We start from the raw sequence: 19287 nt of genomic DNA on the forward strand, positions 1-19287 counted from the left end.
TGGAGGAACAGCACCGCATCTTCCGACTAGGCACTTTACAGCCTTCCAGACTGAATATTGAGTTTAACAACTTTAGATCATGAACTCTCTCCTCCATCTCCACCCCCTTTCCGATTCCCCTTTTTTCCAATAATTTATATTTATTTTTCCCACCTATTTCCATTATTTTTAAATGTATTTCCATCCATTGTTTTATCTCTACCTTTTAGCCTATTTCGATCCCTTCCCCCCACCCCACCCCCACTAGGGCTATCTGTATCTTGCTCGTCCTGCTTTCTACCCTTAATGTCACCTATTAGCACATTTCTTAGCTAATATCACCACCATCAACATCTCTTTGTCCTTTTGTCTATGACATCTTTTGGCAATCTCCACCTATCACTGCCCCTCTATCCAGCTCTACCTGTCCCACCCCCCCTTAAACCAGTTTATATTTCACCTCTCTTCTATTTTTCCTCAGTTCTGTTGAAGACTAATACGGACTTGAAACGTTAACTGTATTCCTCTCCGCAGATTCTGACAGACCTGCTGAGTTTTCCCAGGTATTTTTATTTTTGTTTTTGCTTTTTAACAATAGTGTGCTGATTTGACACCAGATTAAGTTGGTATGATTTAGTTTTATTGTCTTCTGAAATATACGACTCAAACTGAATCTTTGCCAGAAGACAAACACTGCGCTGAAAGAAAGAAGGGTAACAGATGAAAAGGAGGGTAACAATTAAGTAATTCTGGGAATAAAAGGCAAAAAAAACCTTATTTTCTTCTTCATTCATGGGATGTTGGCATCACTGGCTAGGCTAGCATTTATTGCCCATCCCTAATTGCTCTTGTGAAGGTGATGGTGAGCTGCATTCTTGAACTGCTGCAGCCCAGGTGGTGAAGGTACACCCACAGTGCTGTTAAGGAGGAAGTTCCAGGATTTTGACCAAGCAATGGTGAGGAGTGGCGATATATTTCCAAGTCAGGATGGTGTGTGGCTTGGAGGAGAATTTCCAGGTGATGGTGTTCCCATCCATCTGCTGCCCTTGTCCTTCTAGATGGCAGCGGTCATGCGTTTGGAAGGTGCTGCCTGAGGAGTTTAGGTGAGTTCCTGCAGTGGATCTTGCAGATGGTACACACTGCTGCCACTGTGTTGGTGGTGGAGGGAATGAATGTTTGTGGAAGGGGTGCCAATCAAGCAGGCTGCTTTGTCCTGGATGGTGTCAAGCTTCTTGTGTGTCGTTGGAGCTGCACTCATCCAGACAAACGGAGAGTATTCCATTACTCTTGTGACTTGTAGATGGTGCACAGGCTTTGGGAAGCCAGGAGGTGAGTTACTCGTTGCAAGATCCCTCACATCTTTTACTTGCTCTCCTGGCCACAGTATTTATATGGCTAATTCAGTTATTGATCAGTGGTAAACCCCCCAGGATGTTGATAGTGATGGTAATGCCATTGAATGTCATGGTCATGCCATTGAATGTCAGTGTGTGAAGGTTAGATTCTCTCTTGTTGGAGGTCATTGCCTGGCACTTGTGTGGCACGAATGTTACTTACCACTTATCATGCCAAGCTTGGATATTGTCCAGGTCTTGCTGCATTTGGACATGGACTGCTTCTGAAAGTATAAGTTTATGGGTAGCATGGTGGTCAAATATAAAAACGTCAGGGGGATTAAGAAAATGGTGAGGGTGAGTTTCTACTGCTGTATTAGATTGTCTTTTTTCTCCACAAATGCTGACTGACTTAACTGTTTCCAGAATTTTCTATTCTTTTGTTTTAAATTTGCAGCATTTGTTTTTTTCAGTTCTTTGAGTAAATAAATGAAACCCCAATTAAGATGGTTGAAATTGCCACAAATTCTAGAACCATTGAATGTGGTTTCGAGCTTAGAGGAGTGAATGCAGTGTAGACTGTTCGAAGGGGACAGCAGAGATAGATAATGTGAAAACATATAAGAGTTAATTTAGTAAATAATTAAAGGACTAGGCGATGAAGTGCCATTGATTCCATTCCATCCATTTTGAAAACTGTTTACAAATCTTTTTGGTCCTTTTTTAAAAATTTAAATACCGTGGTTATCTTATGGGAAATATGCATTTTTTGAGAGCTGACCCAGCTAAAACAAATTGCCTTATATTTTGTTCTGCTGCAGAAGCCCTGAAAGGGTTAAGGAGATTAACACTTAAACATTCCTGTGGTGCCCCACCTCTTTGAATTGTATTTGGCAGGAGTTCCTGTGTATTGCAACCCTATTTATTTTAGTGACGTTTCAACCAATCAGATCTTCAAATACTCATATGGTGCAACCTAATACTTACTAAAGTGCAATGTCTTCGTAGTCTGGAGGCGTTCTCTCTGGGATGTGCGAATGCCGCCACTGTAAAATTGTGGTCAAACATGCAGACAGTGTTACAACTAGGGAAGTATACTAATTGTGACGTTGTTTAAAAAGCTCCAGGTTACAATGATTCATGTTTGGCTGGTTTATGAATAGTTTGACTGTGAGAATGTAACGCGACAAGAAGAAAACTCAGTGGCCTGTTGATTTATTTTTAAAAGTGAAGTTAATTATTCTAAATTTTATCTATGATTGTTGCTGAGAAGGATCCTCCTTCCCCCTCAGAATCCTACATACCATGTATTTGCTGGGGTGCTCGAACAAGAAATGAGGTAGAAGTAAAACCTCTCGTGGCAGAAGGTATTATTACGTAGGACTTGGTCATGTTTAGAAAGTTTCTTGTAACTAGCAGGATTTTCACTACGTTGTAAAACATCGCTTAATTTTTAAAAAATTGGCTAGTTCAAGGTTCTGTTCTAAGACGTAAGTTGAATCTAATTATTCAGCCGTATATTGAGGGCGGAGTAAAACTGACATTCTGACAATGTTTTGTATCAGTTTTTAAAAGATGTTTTTGGCTTGTAGCCCAACCAGCACTCCCCCAACCAATTGATGGTGTGGTGGGGGCAGCCTTTCCGATTGAACCAGCTGCTGAGAGATTTATGGCATTACTTTTCCCTCCACTAAGTAGAAAGATGATTTCTTTTTCATGGTTTCTTCCACTGATGATACAACGGCGATTGAATCTGATTTAGTGGCACTTCGGGTCCATTCCTTGTGTTCAGTCCATTGAAGGGGGCTGGCTACCTCACCTTGGCCACATATACTTCTTATTTGAGGATTGGAAATTTGCAGCTGGCCTTTTGACCTCTATAAATCTATCTTTAAAATCTCAAATGTGGTAGTGATGTTCAGTAATCTTTACTAAACTAAAGAACTAAATGGAAGAACACAAAACTATTTTATCTACGTACAATGTTGTGGTATTTTATGGAAGGATGTGCAACAGCTGCTGCCTATTTTCTGCTCCTGTAGTGCTTCTGATGTACATGAATTCACCTTTGGTCATAAAAGTTTTGACACTCTTTCATGGTGTTCCCCTGCAAATCACAACATGCCTAATTTGCTCATGCGTCAAGGATAGGTGTAAATGCGTGACAACTCCAACCTGGCTCTGAAATTCATACAGAGCATTGCTCAATTGCATGGTTGGAAGCATGTCTTTTTGGACTGATGGCAGCATCCTGTTAGTGGAAAATGCCGCTTATATAAGCATTGCATTTTAGTGCCGGTGTGATGCCAGATACATGGGCCTTCTGTCCAAGCGATTGGCAAATGAATCAAACAGCATGTTCCTTCAATTTTTCATAATGGGCAGAGTGCAGACCATTCTCAACCAGCCTGTTCTTTCAAACCCAAACATCTGTTAGATGTGATTCTGTAATTGGGCAGCACTTTCTGAATATTTCTGAATACATTAAAAGCTACGCTAACAGCCAATTTAAGATAAACAGTCGAGCTTGTAGTGTGGGTCATTTATTTTTGCTACGAGTGATATATGTTCATATGCAGGGACCCATTCTCTGCAAGCTAAAGGAATGTGTTCAAGTCTTGCAGCTTTTTTGATTTACCTGTCGTTCTCTGCTGCTTTCTCCATGACAACGCCTCAGCCAATCAGAGTCGTCTTGCCAACCAATCAGTGCCCTTTTCTCCCGTCGCGTAAATTGTTGTGATCGTTTGAAATATGACATTCTTGTGTTTGTCCTGATGATTGCCAGATGAACAGCTTTGGCAACATGTCTCTCTCTTCTGCAATACTTGAGGATTGATTTTCTTTTCTCCGCTACAAAGTAAGCTCTAATAATCAGATTATATTATGAATTTTGTTATTCAGCATAGAATTTGTAATGCACCAACTGAAAAAAAATATCTTGTTATCTTTGTTGGCCAAGGCATCTAATGGGTTTTATGGGGAGCAGAGATGCGATCCCAATTGATGGCAATGTGAAATAATTTTTGGTTAATATTTTTCTCTGATAGTTTGTTCAGAATGGGTAATTACAATGAGCACATATATCTTGGGGTTCATATGACAAGCTAAACTGAATGCTGCTTTGGAAATAATCCAGGCCAAAATTATTTGTCATTTGGAAAAATAGAGGTAATTAGTGTTAGCCAGCACAGTTTTGTTAAAGGCAAGTTGTGCTTGACTAACTTGATTGGGATCTTTGAAGTAAAGTACAGGTTTGATGAAACTAATGTGGTTGACGTTGTGTTGTGTACTTAGACTTTCCAAAAGTGTTTCATTAAGTATCATAGACATGTTAGCAAGATTGAAACCCATGCGTTTAAAGGGGCAGTCGCAGCATGGATACAAAATTGGTTAAGGCACAGAAAGCAAAGCGTAGTGGTAGATGAATATAAGGATTAAGAACATAAGAGTAGGAGCCAGGAGTAGGCCGTTTGACCCTTTGGAACCTGCTGCACCTTTCAGTAAGATCATGGCTGATTGTGGTTTCAACTTCACTTTCTTGTCTCCCCCCCCAGCCTCCCCATAACTCATTACATTTTTGTAGATCAAAAATCCATCTAACTTAGCCTTGAATATATTCAATGACCCAACTTCCACACCTCTCTGGGGTAGAGACTCTAAAGATTAATGACCCTCTGAGAGAGGAATTTCCTCCTCATCTCTGTCTTTCGGATAATTGTTTTTCAATCTGAGGAAAGTATACGGTGGTGTTCCCCAGTGTTTAAGGCCACAGCTCTTTTTGATGTATACCTGGACTTGGGTATACAGGGCATAATTTCAGTTAAATTTTCAGATGATATAAAACTCCAAAATGTAATAAACAGCAAGGAGGACTTAGGCAAGTGAAAGGGGGCAGACGTATGGCAGTTGAAATTTAACACAGAAAAGTGGCAGTGATTCATTTTAGTGCAGGTTGAATATACTTTATCTGTACATCCAACACATCCAAAAACCAAACTTTTTTTGAATGGCTATGCATTTAATTTGTATGTTAATAAAGCAATGTAATAATATATTACAGGTGTAATAAGTGTGTAAACAGCTAAGAAGTAGAGCATGCATGTGAGAGTTGGCAGGTGGAGAAACAGCCTAGTATTTGTAGACAATCACTAGCCAAGGCTTAGGCTATTGTAATGTAAGTAGGCCTAGGCAGTAATCCGAAAATGGAAAATATCTGAATTCCAAAACGTAATCGGCCCAAAGGGTTTCAGATTAAGGATATTCAACCTGTAGGAAGAATGAGGAGAGACAATTGCACGAAGTGGTACAGTTTTCAAGTGGGTGCTGAAACAGAGACCTTGCGGGTGTTTGTGCAGAAATCTTTGAAGGTGGAGGGACAGGTTGACAAAACAGTTGATAAAGCATATGTGATCCTACAGAGAATGCAGAGATTTATCAGGATGTTGCCTGGGCTGGAGAGTTTTAGTTATGAGGAGAGATTGGATAGACTGGGGTTACTTTCCCTAGAGCAGAGGAGATTGAGGGGGGACATGATTGAGGTGTATAAAATTATGAGGGGCATAGATAGGGTAGACAGGAAAGAACTTTTCCTCATGGTGGAGGGATCAATAACCAGGGGGATTTAAGGTAAGGGACAGGAAGTTTAGAGGGGATTTGAGGAAGAATTTTTTCACCCAGAGGGTGGCGGGAATCTGGAACTCACTGCCTGAAAGGGTGGTAGAGGCAGAAACCCTCATAACATTTAAGAAGTATTTGGATGTGCACTTGTGATGCCATGGCATAGAAGGCTATGGGCCTAGTGCTGCAAAATGGGATTAGAATAGCTAGGTACTTGTTTGACCGGCTGCAGACTCGATGGGCCGAAGGGCCTTTTTCTTTGCTGTAGACCTCTATAACTCTGTGATCCTGAGCTTTATAAATAGAGGCAAAGATTACAAAAGCCTGGAAATTATGATAAACCTATATAAAACACTATGTTGGCCCCAGCTGGGGTATTGTGAGCAATTTTAGGCAACACAGTTTATTTAGGCAGGCTGTGAATACTCCCTCATGGGGGGTACAGAAAACATTTCTGAGAATGGTTCCACAGGTGAGGGGTTGCATTTAAGTGAAGAGAGTGGAGAAGCTGGGGCTGTTCTCCTTAGCGTAGTGAAGACTAAAACAAGATTTGTTGGAGATGTTTAAAATCACGAAGGGTTTAGATATAGTAAATAAAGAGCAATTGTTTTCAGTGAATTAAGGGTCAATAACCAGAGGGCATGGATTTAAGCCTTTAAGGTGATTAGTAAAAGAGCCAGAGATGACCTGATGCAAAACTTGATTATGCAACTCGTGGTTGGGATTTAAAATGCACTGCCTGCTAGGGCGTTCGATACTGATGCAATAGCAATCTTCAAAAGAGAATTGGATAAATATTTGAAGGAAGAAAGGAAATGCAGCAATATGGGGCAAGAGCGGGAGTGAACTAACTGGATTGCTTTTTGAAAGAACTGGTACAGACTAGATGGGCTGAATGGCCCCCTGTGTGGTACTAGCTGACAGCACGCTTATTGACCCATGCATTTCGTCACTGCGAGGAAGCACTCTGCAGATCTGCAGTCCACTGCTTTGTAGTCGACTAATAGTCCTGTAATCACGATGTCCATTCTCAAATTTTGTACAAATACTTCTTAGGTACCCCATTAATGTTTGTTCCTTGATAAATCAGCAAAAAAATAGAGCTGTATTTTTTCTGAATATCTGTGCCATCACAATTAATTATAGTAGCACAGAAATGCTAGAGCACAGTGCTAAAAACACAAATTTAAAAATCAAGACTTACATGGTGTAAACAGTAACATGTAGAATTGGAAAACAGTTGTGTAATCCATAGATTCAAATCATGGTTAGAAAGTGTTCTCTCTCCACCCATGATTTATGACTTTGTTTAATATTTAAGATTTAGATTGCATACAGCCTTGTTAGAAGGGTTTTCTGTCTGGGCTGCTCTTGCATTTCTTCCACTTTCTCATCCTTGTCAGCTGCCTGGACACATCATGGCAATCTATCCTGCTGTCTGGAGGGGGTGAGGGCCCCTGGTGGAAGGTTCCTTTGACCATTGAGGATTTGGTGTGGAGGGTGTTGCATACAGCAGTCCTGTGCAATAGAGTGTTAAGTTGATTCATAGACTCCTGGGTCACCTGTAATTTCTGCGGCCTGAAGAATCTGCGTTACATATTTATGTAGTGTGTGAGAAGTTGCAGTCGCTTTTCCTTTCTCTGAAGAGGCTGCTCCTCAATTTCAGATTGCACTTAAGTCCCATGCTCCTGACCTTTGGCCACCCGGTGCAGCGGGGCACGAGCAGATCAGAGGACCTTCTTGTTGGACTGCTCTAGGTTTGGCCAAGGTGGCTAAAAACAGGTCCAGGCAGCGGATAGTTGAGGGGGGTTCCGTCGCCTGACTGGCTGCCTCTTAACCTTGGTTGCCTCTGTGCCTGTTGAAGGGAGCATGTGGTGCCCACCTCTTCGGCTTGAGGTTTTCCGTGACCAATGGGCACTGGAATGGGACGAGAATGTGTTTCAGCCACTGACATTTTACAGTGATGACATTTTAATTTAAGTTAAGTTGTCTTTCCAGTTTTGGCTTGCTTTTCATAATATATAATATAGTCTTGTGATCAGTTATCTGTGACTGTGTATTACAAATTTAAGACCCATCCGTTGCATAGTTTGATGCTGTTAAGGGGCATTGATGTACATTTCATTAACTCCCTTTCATCCCTATGCATATCTTTTATATTCAGCTGGAGATTGTGATTATTGTTGAATACTGTATTTGCATTATTTGAGAAATTTTGCATACACTTAATCCAGGGAACCAAGTTCACAGACTTTCGTCTTCTCATTCGTTGTCACCATAGCCTTAGTGGCATCACCTTGCTTCTTCTTTGGCTTTCTACAAGCTTCCGCCAGTCTACACCTCAATGTTATTCATCCATTTGATTTTTCTTTTTTGCTCGTCTGATTTATCCACAGCTTCTCCTTCAATTGTTGCCAGGGCAATCCTGTCAGGCCTTCGTTCCTACTGTTCGTACTTTACTCAGCGATATAAGACCATAAGACGTAGGAGCAGAAGTAGGCCATTCGGCCAATTGAGTCTGGTCCGCCATTCATTGACTGTTAAGTGTAAGTGACTGTGTTGCCTGCTTTAACCTTGGCACCAGGCAGGCAACACAGCCTTCGGGACTCAAGCTCACGGCTGCAGAGAACAGTATCTATCCCCCTAATTATACTGTCCCCTACCACTACTACGTTCCTGTTTCCTCCCCCCACATGAATAGCTCCCTGCATCACGGTGCAGTGGTCAGTTTGCTCATTCTCCCTGCAATCTCCGCCCTCATTTGCACAGCTTGCAAGAACCTTGTAACTGTTGGACAGTTGCAGGGGCCAAGGCTCCTCGAACTCTACGCCCTAGGTCCCCATATCTGCCTCGCCTGCAGTCACACCCTCCTAGGGTCCCTGATCCGATTTGAATGACCTAATCTGAGGGGTTTGTGGAGCAAAGTGTCGAGGTAACTTTCCCCTTCCCTGATGTGCCACAATGTCTGCAGCTTGGACGTCAGCTCCTCAACTTGGATCCGAAGTTCCTCGAGCTGCAAACACTTAGTAATGATGTGTTCGCTCTGGATCACCTTGGTGTCCAGCTGACCCACATGCTGCAGCAGCGACACATCACCTGTGCTGCCATCACTATCATATTTTATTTAATTTATTAATTAATTACTCTAGTATCCCTGCTCTTTGCACTTTATTGCAATTAATTTTTTTACACCAGTATCGTTTTATCCTTAAGCTATTTTTAAGAAAAAGAGAGGGAAAAAAAGACTAGAGACCTAAACACAAACAAAAGACCTTACTTTTACTTTAAAGACTAGAAATACTCATCAATGCTACTCACCAATCACCCGCTTTCCGTGCACACGTGACACATTGTGGTTCATGACGTCACTCCGCCTCTGGTCTCACTGCAGGTAGGCCTCTCGATCCACATCTTTTATCCTCTCCTCACCTCTCACTCAAAGTAAACTATTTTGAGCCTTAGGAATAGAATAAACCTGAATCACTTACCAGATACTCACCAATGAATCAGCTTCTTCTCCTGTAGCAGAGCAAGAATCAATTCCTGGAAGTTGAAAAAGTTTAGGCAAAAGCAACCAAACACCTCTTTGCCTTCCTCCACTAAACTCCCTGAAGTGCTCAACTCCGGCAGTCTATTGTAACTCTTTCGAGTACATTCACAGTTCTTGGCATTTTTTTTTTGTTCAAGTCCTGGAGTGGGACATGAACCCACAACCTTCTGACTCAAAGGTGAGGGTGCTATGAACTGAGCCACAGCTGACACCTCAGATTTTTATTGAATTCAAATTCCTGCCATGAGGCAGGATTTGAACCTGGGTCCCCAGAACATTACCCTGGGTCTTTGGTCTAGTGACAATACCACTACACCATCAGGTAGTGGGCTAGCTGACACCTCAGTTGCACAAAGTTGGCTCCTAACACAAAAAGCCTATCTTAGTTACTTAATGAGGATCCCGTTTCAGCTGGTTCTTAATTAAGCTGCTCTTTAGCTGGAACCCTTGAAAAAACCCTGCTTAAGGCTGGCAACTACTGAATTTAAACTATAGATTTCAGTTTAATGCCAACTACAAACTAAGTTAAGTTGGAACAAAATAAAAGTTTAGACTTTCTTATGCAACAACCTCATGCCCTCAGTCCTAGGTTAAATTGAGTTTACGAGCATTGTTTCCAAATCGGGGTTTGTTGGGCACCTGGGTTAATGAATGAGAGTTTATTTTAAATGTTGGTTTCTTTCTGTTATTAAAGTCCATATCAAAGTAAATCAATTATGAAGTGTTCCTCCTCTCCAAGTAACCTGATATTGTGTTGAAGGCATTCAGCATGCCAACAGACTGCATATGTACATGTTGTTCTCTTGGAAAATCACCTGTTGCAACATTACCTCACAATGCAACTGCGCATTTGCTGCCGACTGGATATCCCACTCAGATTCCAGCTGTCAAATCACCCATGTCCTTAGTGACCTGGATTGGCTTGTGGTCCTCCAGTGCCTCAAATTTAAACTCACATGTCTGGTCATGGCCTTGCCCTTTATGTCCTTAACCATTATCCTTCCCTCTCAAGTGCTGCAACCCCTTCCTCCTTTAGCTCCAACATTAGCAGCTGTGTTTTTAGCTATCAATCTAGAATTTTTTTGCCTAAACCCATTTCACTTCATTCTTCTTGACTTTGCTTAAAACAGCATTGGCCAAGCTTTTGGATGTTTCTCAATCACTCCTCCTTTGTCTATGGATCATTTTGTTTTCCTTTATGCTGTGCGATTTTAAAGGTGCTATATAAATGCAAGTTGTTTAGGCCCTTCTCGTTGCTAGTCCCAGTTTCAGCTCATGTGGCTATTGCTTTACCTCAGGGGTCGCATTTGTTGCCTGCAATTCTTGATCTTGTGATAAGTTTTACTGGAATTCCAATCCTCACATTTTTTGTGTGTGCAATATAAAGACTGCTCCTGGAATGAAGAAATACCGTTTGGGCAGGAGTTTTGAATTCATTCATGGGATCTGAGCTTCGCTGGCTGGGCTAGCATTTATTTCCCAAACCTAGTTGCCCTTGAGAAGGGGGTGGTGAGCTGCCTTCTTGAACCGCTGCAGTCCATATGGTGTAGGTACACCCACAGTGCTGTTAGGGATGGAGTTCCAGGATTTTGACCCAGCGACAGTGAAGAAACAGCGATATATTTCCAAGTCAGGATGGTGAGTGACTTGGAGGGGAACTTCCAGATAGTGGTGTTCCCATCTATCTGCTGCCCTCATCCTTCTAGATGGTAGTGGTCGTGGATTTAGAAGGTGTTGTCTAAGGAGCCTTGGTGAATTCCTGCAGTGCATCTTGTAGATGGTACATACTGCTGCTACTATGCATCAGTAATGGAGGGAGTGAATGTTTGTGGATGTGGTGCCAATCAAGATTGCTGCTTTGTCCTGAATGGTGTCAAGCTTCTTGACTGTTATTGGAGACAAGTGGAGCGTTTTCCATCACACCCCTGACTTGTGCCTTGTAGATGATGGACAGGCTGTGGGGAGTCAGGTGGTGAGTTCTTCGTCACAGGATTCCTAGCCTCTGACCAGCTCTTGTAGCCACAGTATTTATATGGCTAGTCCAGTTCAGTTTCTGGTCAATGGTAGCCCGCAGGATGATGTTAGTGGGGGGTCTGTGATGGTAATGCCATTGAACGTCAAGGGGCAATGGTTAGATTCTTTCTTCTTGGAGTTGGTCATTACCTGGCACTTGTGTGCCGCAAGTGTTACTTGCCACTCGTCAGCCCAAGCCTGGATATTGACCAGGTCCTGCTGCATTTGGACATGGACTGCTTCAGTACCTGAGGAGTCACGAATGGTGGTGAACACTGTGCAATCATCAGCAAACATCCCCACTTCTCACCTTATGATGGAAGGAAGATCATTGATGAAGCAGCTGAAGATGGTTGGGCCTAGGACACTACCCTGAGGAAATCCTGCAGTGATTGTCCTGAAACTGAGATGATTGACCTCCAACAACTACGACCAGCTTGTTACTTGCCACTTGTCAGCAAGCTCTGGAATATGAGTCTTCAGTACTGTTGCCTGAAAATTGTCAAGGCCCATAGCCTTAGCAGTATGTGTCTACAGCAGTGTGTCCAATCCAACAAGAAAAAATGCACTGTTGGACCTGGTTCTTGGAAATGAGGTGCGCCAAGTAGTTTAATTGTCAGCGGGGGAACATTTAGGAGACAGTGATCATTGTTTGTACATGTTAGGATGATGATGGAAAAGAACAATAGGCAATACAAAGTAAAAATAATTAACTGGACAAGAACCAACTTCGATGGGGATAGAATGGAGCTGGGCTAGATAGACTGGAATGAAAGATTGGCAGGAAAATCTGTAGCTGAACAATGGGCTACTTTCAAAAAAGAATTGGTTTGGGCACAGTAAAGGTATATTCCATTGAAAGGGAAAGGTAGGGCAAACAAGTCCAGAGCTTCCTGGATGAAAAAGGAGATTGAAATTAAGATAAAGAAGAAAAAATGCGCTTATGACAGGTGTCAGGTGGAAAATACAATTAAGAACCAAGAGGAATACAGAAGGCTCAGAGGGGAGGTGAAAAAACATATTAAGGAAGTGAAGAGGGATAATGAGAAAAGACTGGCAGCCAACATAAAGGGGAATCCCAAAGCCTTCTTTAGGCATATAAATAGTAAAAGGATGGTAAAAGGAGGAGTAGGGCAGATTAGGGACCTAAAATGGAATTTACACATGGACGAAGGGGCCATGCTGAGGTATTAGACAAATACTTTGCATCTGTCTTTACCAAGGAGGTAGATGCTACCCAGGCCATGGTGACAGACGAGGAAACTTTTTCACTAGAAGGGTTTAAAACTGATAAGGAAGAAGTGTTGAATACACTGTCGGTACTTAAAGTTGACAAGGCACCAGGACCGGATGAGATGCATCCAAGGATATTGAAGGAAGTGAGATTAGAAATTGCAGGGGCACCGGCCTTAATCTTTCAGCCTTCCCTAGACTGAGGGCTGGTGCCAGAGGACTGGAGAATTGCAAGTATTACGCTCTTGTTCAAAAAAGGTTGTAAGGATAAGCACAGCAATTACAGACCAGCCAGTTTAACTTCAGTGGTGGGCAAGTTTCTAGAAACAATTATTCGGGATAGAATTAGTAGTCACATGGAAAAATATAGGTTGATAAGGAAGAGCCAACGTAGATTTCGAAAGAGGAAATCATGTTTAAGTAACTTGGAGTTTTTTGAAGAGGTAACAGAAAAGGTCGATGAGGGTAATGCTGTTGATGTGGTGTACATGGACTTTGAAAAGGCATTTGACACAGTACCATACAACCGACTTGCGAGAAAAGTTATTGCTCATGGAATAAAAGGGACAGTAGCAACATGGATACAAAACTGGCTGAAAAATAGAAAGCTGAGAGTAATGGTCAATGGATGTTTTTTGGGCTGGAGGAAGGTTTGTAGTGGAGTTCCCCAGGAGTCGGCATTGGGACCCTTGCTTTCCCTGATATATAATGATCTAGATCTTGGTGTGCAGGGGACAGTTTTCAAGTTTGCAGATGAAACTAAACTTGGGAGTGTTGTGAACTGCGAGGAAGATGATGTGGAACTTTAAGAGGACATAGACAAGTTGGTGGAGTGGACAGATAGGTGGCAGGTGAAGTTCAATGTGGGGAAGTGTGAAGTGATACATTTTGGTACAAAGAAAATGGACAGACAATATAAAACAAGGGGTGGAATTTTGAAGGGGGTGCAAGAGCAGAAAGACTTAGGTGTATATGTGTATAGATCATTGAAGGTGGCAGGACAGGTGGAGAGAGCAGGTAATAAAGAATATAGTATCCTGGGCTTTATTAATAGGGGCATACTGTGCAAGAGCAGGGAGGATATGCTGAATTTATTTAAGACCTCCATTAGACCTCAGCTGGAATAATGTGTACAGTTCTGGGGACCATATTATAGGAACGATGTGAACACAGAGTGAGCGCAGAAGAGGTTTACAAGAATGGCCCCAGGGATGAGAAACTTCAGCTGTGAGGATAGATTGGAGAAGTTGGACTGTTTTCCTTGGAGAGGAGAAGGCTGAGAGGAGACTTGATAGAAGTTTTCAAAATCATGTGGGGGCTGGACAGAGTAGACAGGGAGAAGCTGTTCCCACTGGTAAAAGGATCAAGAATGAAAGGGCACAGATTTGAAGTGATTTGCAAAAAAAGCAAATGTGACGTGAGAAAAAACTTTTTCACACAATGAGTGGTTTGGGTCTGGAATGCACTGCCTGGAAGTGTGGTGGAGGCAGGTTCAATCGAGGCATTCAAGAGGGCATTGGATGATTATTTGAATAGAAACAAGGTACAGGGGCAGAGGAAAAAGGCAGGACAATGGCACTAGGTCATAATGCTCATTGGAGAGCTGGTGCAGACATGATAAGCCAAATGGCCTCCTCCTGTGCTGTTAAGATTCTGTATCCAGTGCCTTCAGCCATTTCTTGATATCACGTGGAGTGAATCGAATTGACTGAAGGCTGACGACTGTGATTCTGGGGACCTCCGGAGGAGGCTGAGATGGATCATCCGCTCGGCACTTCTGGCTGAAGATTGTTACGAGTGCTTCAAACTTACCTTTTGCTCTGATGTACTGGGCTCCTTCTATATTGAGGATGGAGATATTTGTGGAGTGGCCTCCTCCCCCAGTGAGTTGTTTAATTGCCGACCACCATTCACGACTGGATGTAGCAGGACTGCAGAGCCTAGATCTGAGCCGCTGGTTGTGGGATCGCTTAGCACTGTCGATCACTTGCTGTGTATGCTGTTTGGCACGCAAGTAGTCCTCTGTTGAAGTTTCACCAGACTGACACCTCATTTTTAGGTATGCCTAGTGCTGTTCCTGGCATGCCCTCCTGCACTGTCTATGGAACCAGGGTTCTCCCCAGGCTTGGTGGTAATGGTAGAGTGAAGGATATGCCAGGCCATGAGGTTACAGATTCTGGTTGAGTACAGTTCTGCTGCTGTTGATGGCTCACAGTGCCTCATGAATTCCCAGTCTTGATTTGCTAGATCTGTTCGAAATCTATCCCATTTAGTGTGGTGGTAGTGCTCCAGAACATGATGGAGGGTATCCTCAATATGAAGGCGGTACTTTTTCTCCACAAGGACAGTGCGGCAGCCACTTCTACTGATGCTGTCATGGATAGATACATCTGCGGCAGGCAGGTTGGTGAGGATGACCTCACTCTTGTTAGTTCACTCAAGACCTGCAGCAGACCCAGCTATGTCCTTTAGGACTCAGCCAGCTCAGTCTGTGGTGGTGCTACCAAGCCATTCTTGGTCATGGACATTGAAATCCCCCACCCAGAGTACATTCTGCACTCTTGCCTCTCTCAGTGCTTCCTCTAAGTGGTGTTCAACAAGGAGTACTGATTCATCAGCTGAGGGTGGGGGTGGGGGTGAGAGGCACGCGGTATTCAGCAGGAGGTTTCCTTGCCCGTGTTTGACTTGACGCCATAAAACTTCATGGGGTTCGGAGTCGATGTTGAGGACTCCCAGGGCGATGCCCAGGACAACTCCCTCCTGTATACCACTGTACCGCCACCTCTGTCCGGTGGGACAGGACATACCCAGGGATGGTGATGGTGGTGTCTGGGGCATGATCTGTAAGGTATGATTCAGTGAGTATGACACTATCAGGCTGTTGTTCCAATTTTGGCACAAGCTTCCAGATGTTAGTAATGAGGACTTTGCTGGGTTGACAGTGCTGGTTTTATCGTTGTTGATTCCGGTGCCTAGATCGATGTCGGGTCCGTCCAGCTTCAATCCTTTTTATTGACTTTTTATCAGTTTGATACAACTCAGCGTCTTGCAAGGCCATTTCAGAGGGCATTGAGAGTCAACCACATGACTGTGGATCTGGAGTCACATGTAGGCCAGACCAGGTGAGGACCAGATTTCTTTTCCTAAAGGACATTAGTGAACCAGATGGGTTTTGCGACAATGCTTATCATTAGACTTTTAATTCCAGATTTTTATTGAATTCAAATCCCAACCATCTGCCATGGTGGGACTTGAGCCCGGGTTCCCAGAACAATACCCTGGGTCTCTGAATTACCAGTCCAGTGACAAACCACTATGCCACCACCTAAACTATTTCTTCTGGTGAGAGAGTCAGGAAGTAGAGAATGTAATTTTAAAATTAGAACTTGGCAAAAGTGGCGAAATCGAGAAGCATAATTTCATATAAAAAAAGTGGAAATTTGAAATTCACTCAGCCAGAAGGCGGAGGATGGGACAATTTTTTTGAATATTGATCACTAGATTGTTGTTTGTTAAGGATATCAAAAAATGTTGAATGTGGCAGAAAATGGAGTTGCTGCAGGTCAGCCTAAACAAACTAAATAGCAGAACCGGCTCATGGAATTGAGGGGACAAATATTCTCAAAATGCATTGTGGAAGGAAAATTTTTCTGCATTACAAGCCTTTCTTGCTGTCTAGTTGCAACAAGATTTCTGTAATTAAGATTTTTACATGAGGTGTTGCCATCTTCTTATGTTCTTGGATCAATTGAATATTAATTTTTTAATGTCAGTTAAGACTAAGGACAAATAATGGTGAAAATAACATTTGGCCTTTGGTGTGTTCTTTAAGACCATAAGACTTAGGAGCAGAAATAGGCCATTCGGCCCTTCAAGTCTGCTCCTCCATTCAGTGAGATGATGGCTGATCTGATAATCCTCAACTCCACTTTTCTGCCTTTTCCCCATAACCCTTCATTCCCTTACTGATTAAAAATCAGTCTATCTCAGCCTTGAATATGCTTAACGACTCAGCCTCTACAGCCCTCTACGGTAAAGAATTCCACAGATTGACTACCCTCTGAGAGAAGAAATTCCTCCTTGTTTCTGTTTTAAATGGGCACCCCCTTACTCTGAGATTATGCCTTCTGGACCTGGACTCTCCCACAAGGGGAAGCAACCTCTCAGCATCTACCCTGTCAAGCCCCCTAAGAATCTTATATGTTTCAATAAGGTCACTTCTCATTCTTCTAAACTTCAATGAGTACAGGCCCAACCTACTAACCTCTCCTCAGAAGAAAATCCCTCCATCCCCAGGATCATCCTAGTGAACCTTCTCTGGACTGCCTCCAATGCCAGTATATTTTTTATTAGACAGGGGGCTAAAACTGTTCACAGTACTCTAGGTGTGGTCTAACTAGTGCCTTGTATAGCTTTAGCAAGGCTTCCCTATTTTCATACTCCATTCCCTTTGAAATAAAAGCCAACATTCCATTTGCCTTCCATATTGTCTGCCGAACTTGTATGCTAGCTTTTTGGGGTTCACGCACGAGGACCTGTAAATCCCTCTGTGCTGCAGCTTTCTTTATTCTTTCTCCATTTAAATAATATTCAGCTCCTCTATTCTTCCTGCCAAAGTGCAGAACCTCACATTTTCCCACATTATATTCCATCTGCCATGTTTTTTCCCATTCACTTAACCTCTCTATATCCCTCTAGACTCTGTCATCCTCACCACTTGCCTCCCCACCCATTTTTGTGTCATCCGCAAACTTAAATAAATGATGTCTCAATAAGTTAGAATGCAATTTTAAGATCCTGATATTTATGGCCCCTTCAGAAAACAATAAGGTTAAAACCAGTGAGCTACCCCCTGCCCTACCCCTCCCCTACCATCACCGAATTTCAAAATATATAAAGCAGAATAACACTTGATTGGTTTTATTAAATTTTGCCAATGGTTTGTTTGAACAAATTGCACCAAATAATCTTAATGACAGTCCTCCATTACAATTATACAGAGAGAAGGGGTAGTAATGCAAATTATTTTCTGTTTTGTGTCGCATCTTGAGAGTGTTTGTTGTTTTGCACATAGAACATGATGTGCAGTTAAATATATGCTGAGGGAAAAAGGAGGAAAGAATGTATTATGTGAGCAAGAAAGCCTTGACAGCTCATAAAGTTATAATGGCATGTTGTTTAGTTCATCATCATCAAATGTTAGACAAGTGTGGCATCTTCATTAATCTCATTCTTATTTATACAATAAATTTTCTGGTACAAATCCAGACTGTTCTTTGAGTGTGTAACATAATTTTGTTGTCCCATGCACATGAGACTTATTGGTTCGGTATACTTTTACAATTTTGTCAGCTGCGGCCCAATTGGTAGCACTCTAGCCTTCAGGTCAGAAGGTTGTGGGTTTGAATCCCACTTCAGCACAAAAATCAAGGTTGATGCACCAGTGTAGTACTGACAGAGTTCTGCATTGTCAGAGGCTCCGACAGGCGCTGTCTGCCCTCTCAGGATGGATGTAAAAGATCCTATTTGGCACAATTTTAAACAATAACAGGGGAGTTATCCCTGGTGTCCTGGCCAATGTTTATCCCCAAATCAACTTCACACAAAACAGATTATCTGGTCATTATCACATTGCTGTTTGTGGGAACTTGGCTATGCACAAATTGGCTGCTAATACAAGAGTAATCACGCCTCATTAAAGTGGTAATTTTAGGATGTCCTATGGTTGTGGAAGGTGCTATATAATCGCAAGTTTTTTTAATTAAATGAATGTTCAGAGATTCTTCAAAATTAAGTCTGTCTCTCATAAATTTATCAGGAAAATTTTAAATTGTTTTTGTATTCATAATGTATGCTTGGCTTAATGAAATACTTCAGTTATAAAACATTTAATAAATTATTGCTGTTACCTTTTTAATGAGCACCAATTGGCACAGCCATAAGATTGAGAATTCCAACTGAAAGCTTAAAATCCAAGAATGTTGCCTTATACAGGAATTCTAATTTGACATTATGATGAAAAAATTATATAAAAGGCTGCTTACATTGTTTCTTAAGGGTTTCTTTCAATTTTCCTTTGAAGTTACAGTGGGGAATTAGTGATTCCCCACAGAAAATTACTTGCCTAGACCTTTAGGGTGGAACTTTATAGTAATAACCAAATTGTTTCATTTATAGGTTTTCTGTAGCTCAGTCAACAGAAATTCATTTTCTCTTATTTTCACTCCCATAGTGCAGATCAAGAAAAACTGAAAACAAAGAGCAAGAGGAAAGGAACATTAATTTCACTGAGGGACTGGTAAATCTATGTCAGGCTCTTGGGAGATGGAAGCAGATAGTTTTGATTTTATTCAATTGTCAGTTAGATTTCTTTTAGATATATAACACCGTAGTGCATCTATTCCAAATGGACTGCAGCGCTTCTAAGAAGGCAGCTCACTGCCACCTTCTTGAGGGCAATTGGGGGTGGACAACAAATGCTGGCCTTGCCAGTGATGCTCACATCCCAGGAACTAAATAAAAAATTGGGATATAGTACATGAGTAATTTGAGATATGGCAT

General features: G+C 42.1%; 1 protein-coding gene across 7 annotated transcripts in view; it reads left to right on the forward strand.

Moving 5' to 3' along the window:
• Nucleotides 1-19287, forward strand: part of LOC144679973 (focal adhesion kinase 1) — a 531813-nt gene that overhangs the window by 196243 nt on the left and 316283 nt on the right. The window contains exon 1 of one of the 7 annotated variants that reach the window (XM_078541003.1): nt 2431-2680. The exons of 3 other annotated variants lie outside the window; for them this stretch is intronic. In XM_078541003.1, the coding sequence (XP_078397129.1) occupies nt 2569-2680 (112 nt within the window). In that variant the 5' untranslated portion in view covers nt 2431-2568. Of the gene's footprint in view, nt 1-2430; nt 2681-19287 lie in introns of those variants that run through there. 3 more of the 7 variants (XM_078540998.1, XM_078540995.1, XM_078540996.1) reach the window with 3 other exon arrangements.

Source organism: Cetorhinus maximus, chromosome 4, assembly GCF_964194155.1.
Source record: "Cetorhinus maximus chromosome 4, sCetMax3.hap1.1, whole genome shotgun sequence".
In the NCBI taxonomy this organism is placed as follows: domain Eukaryota; kingdom Metazoa; phylum Chordata; class Chondrichthyes; order Lamniformes; family Cetorhinidae; genus Cetorhinus; species Cetorhinus maximus.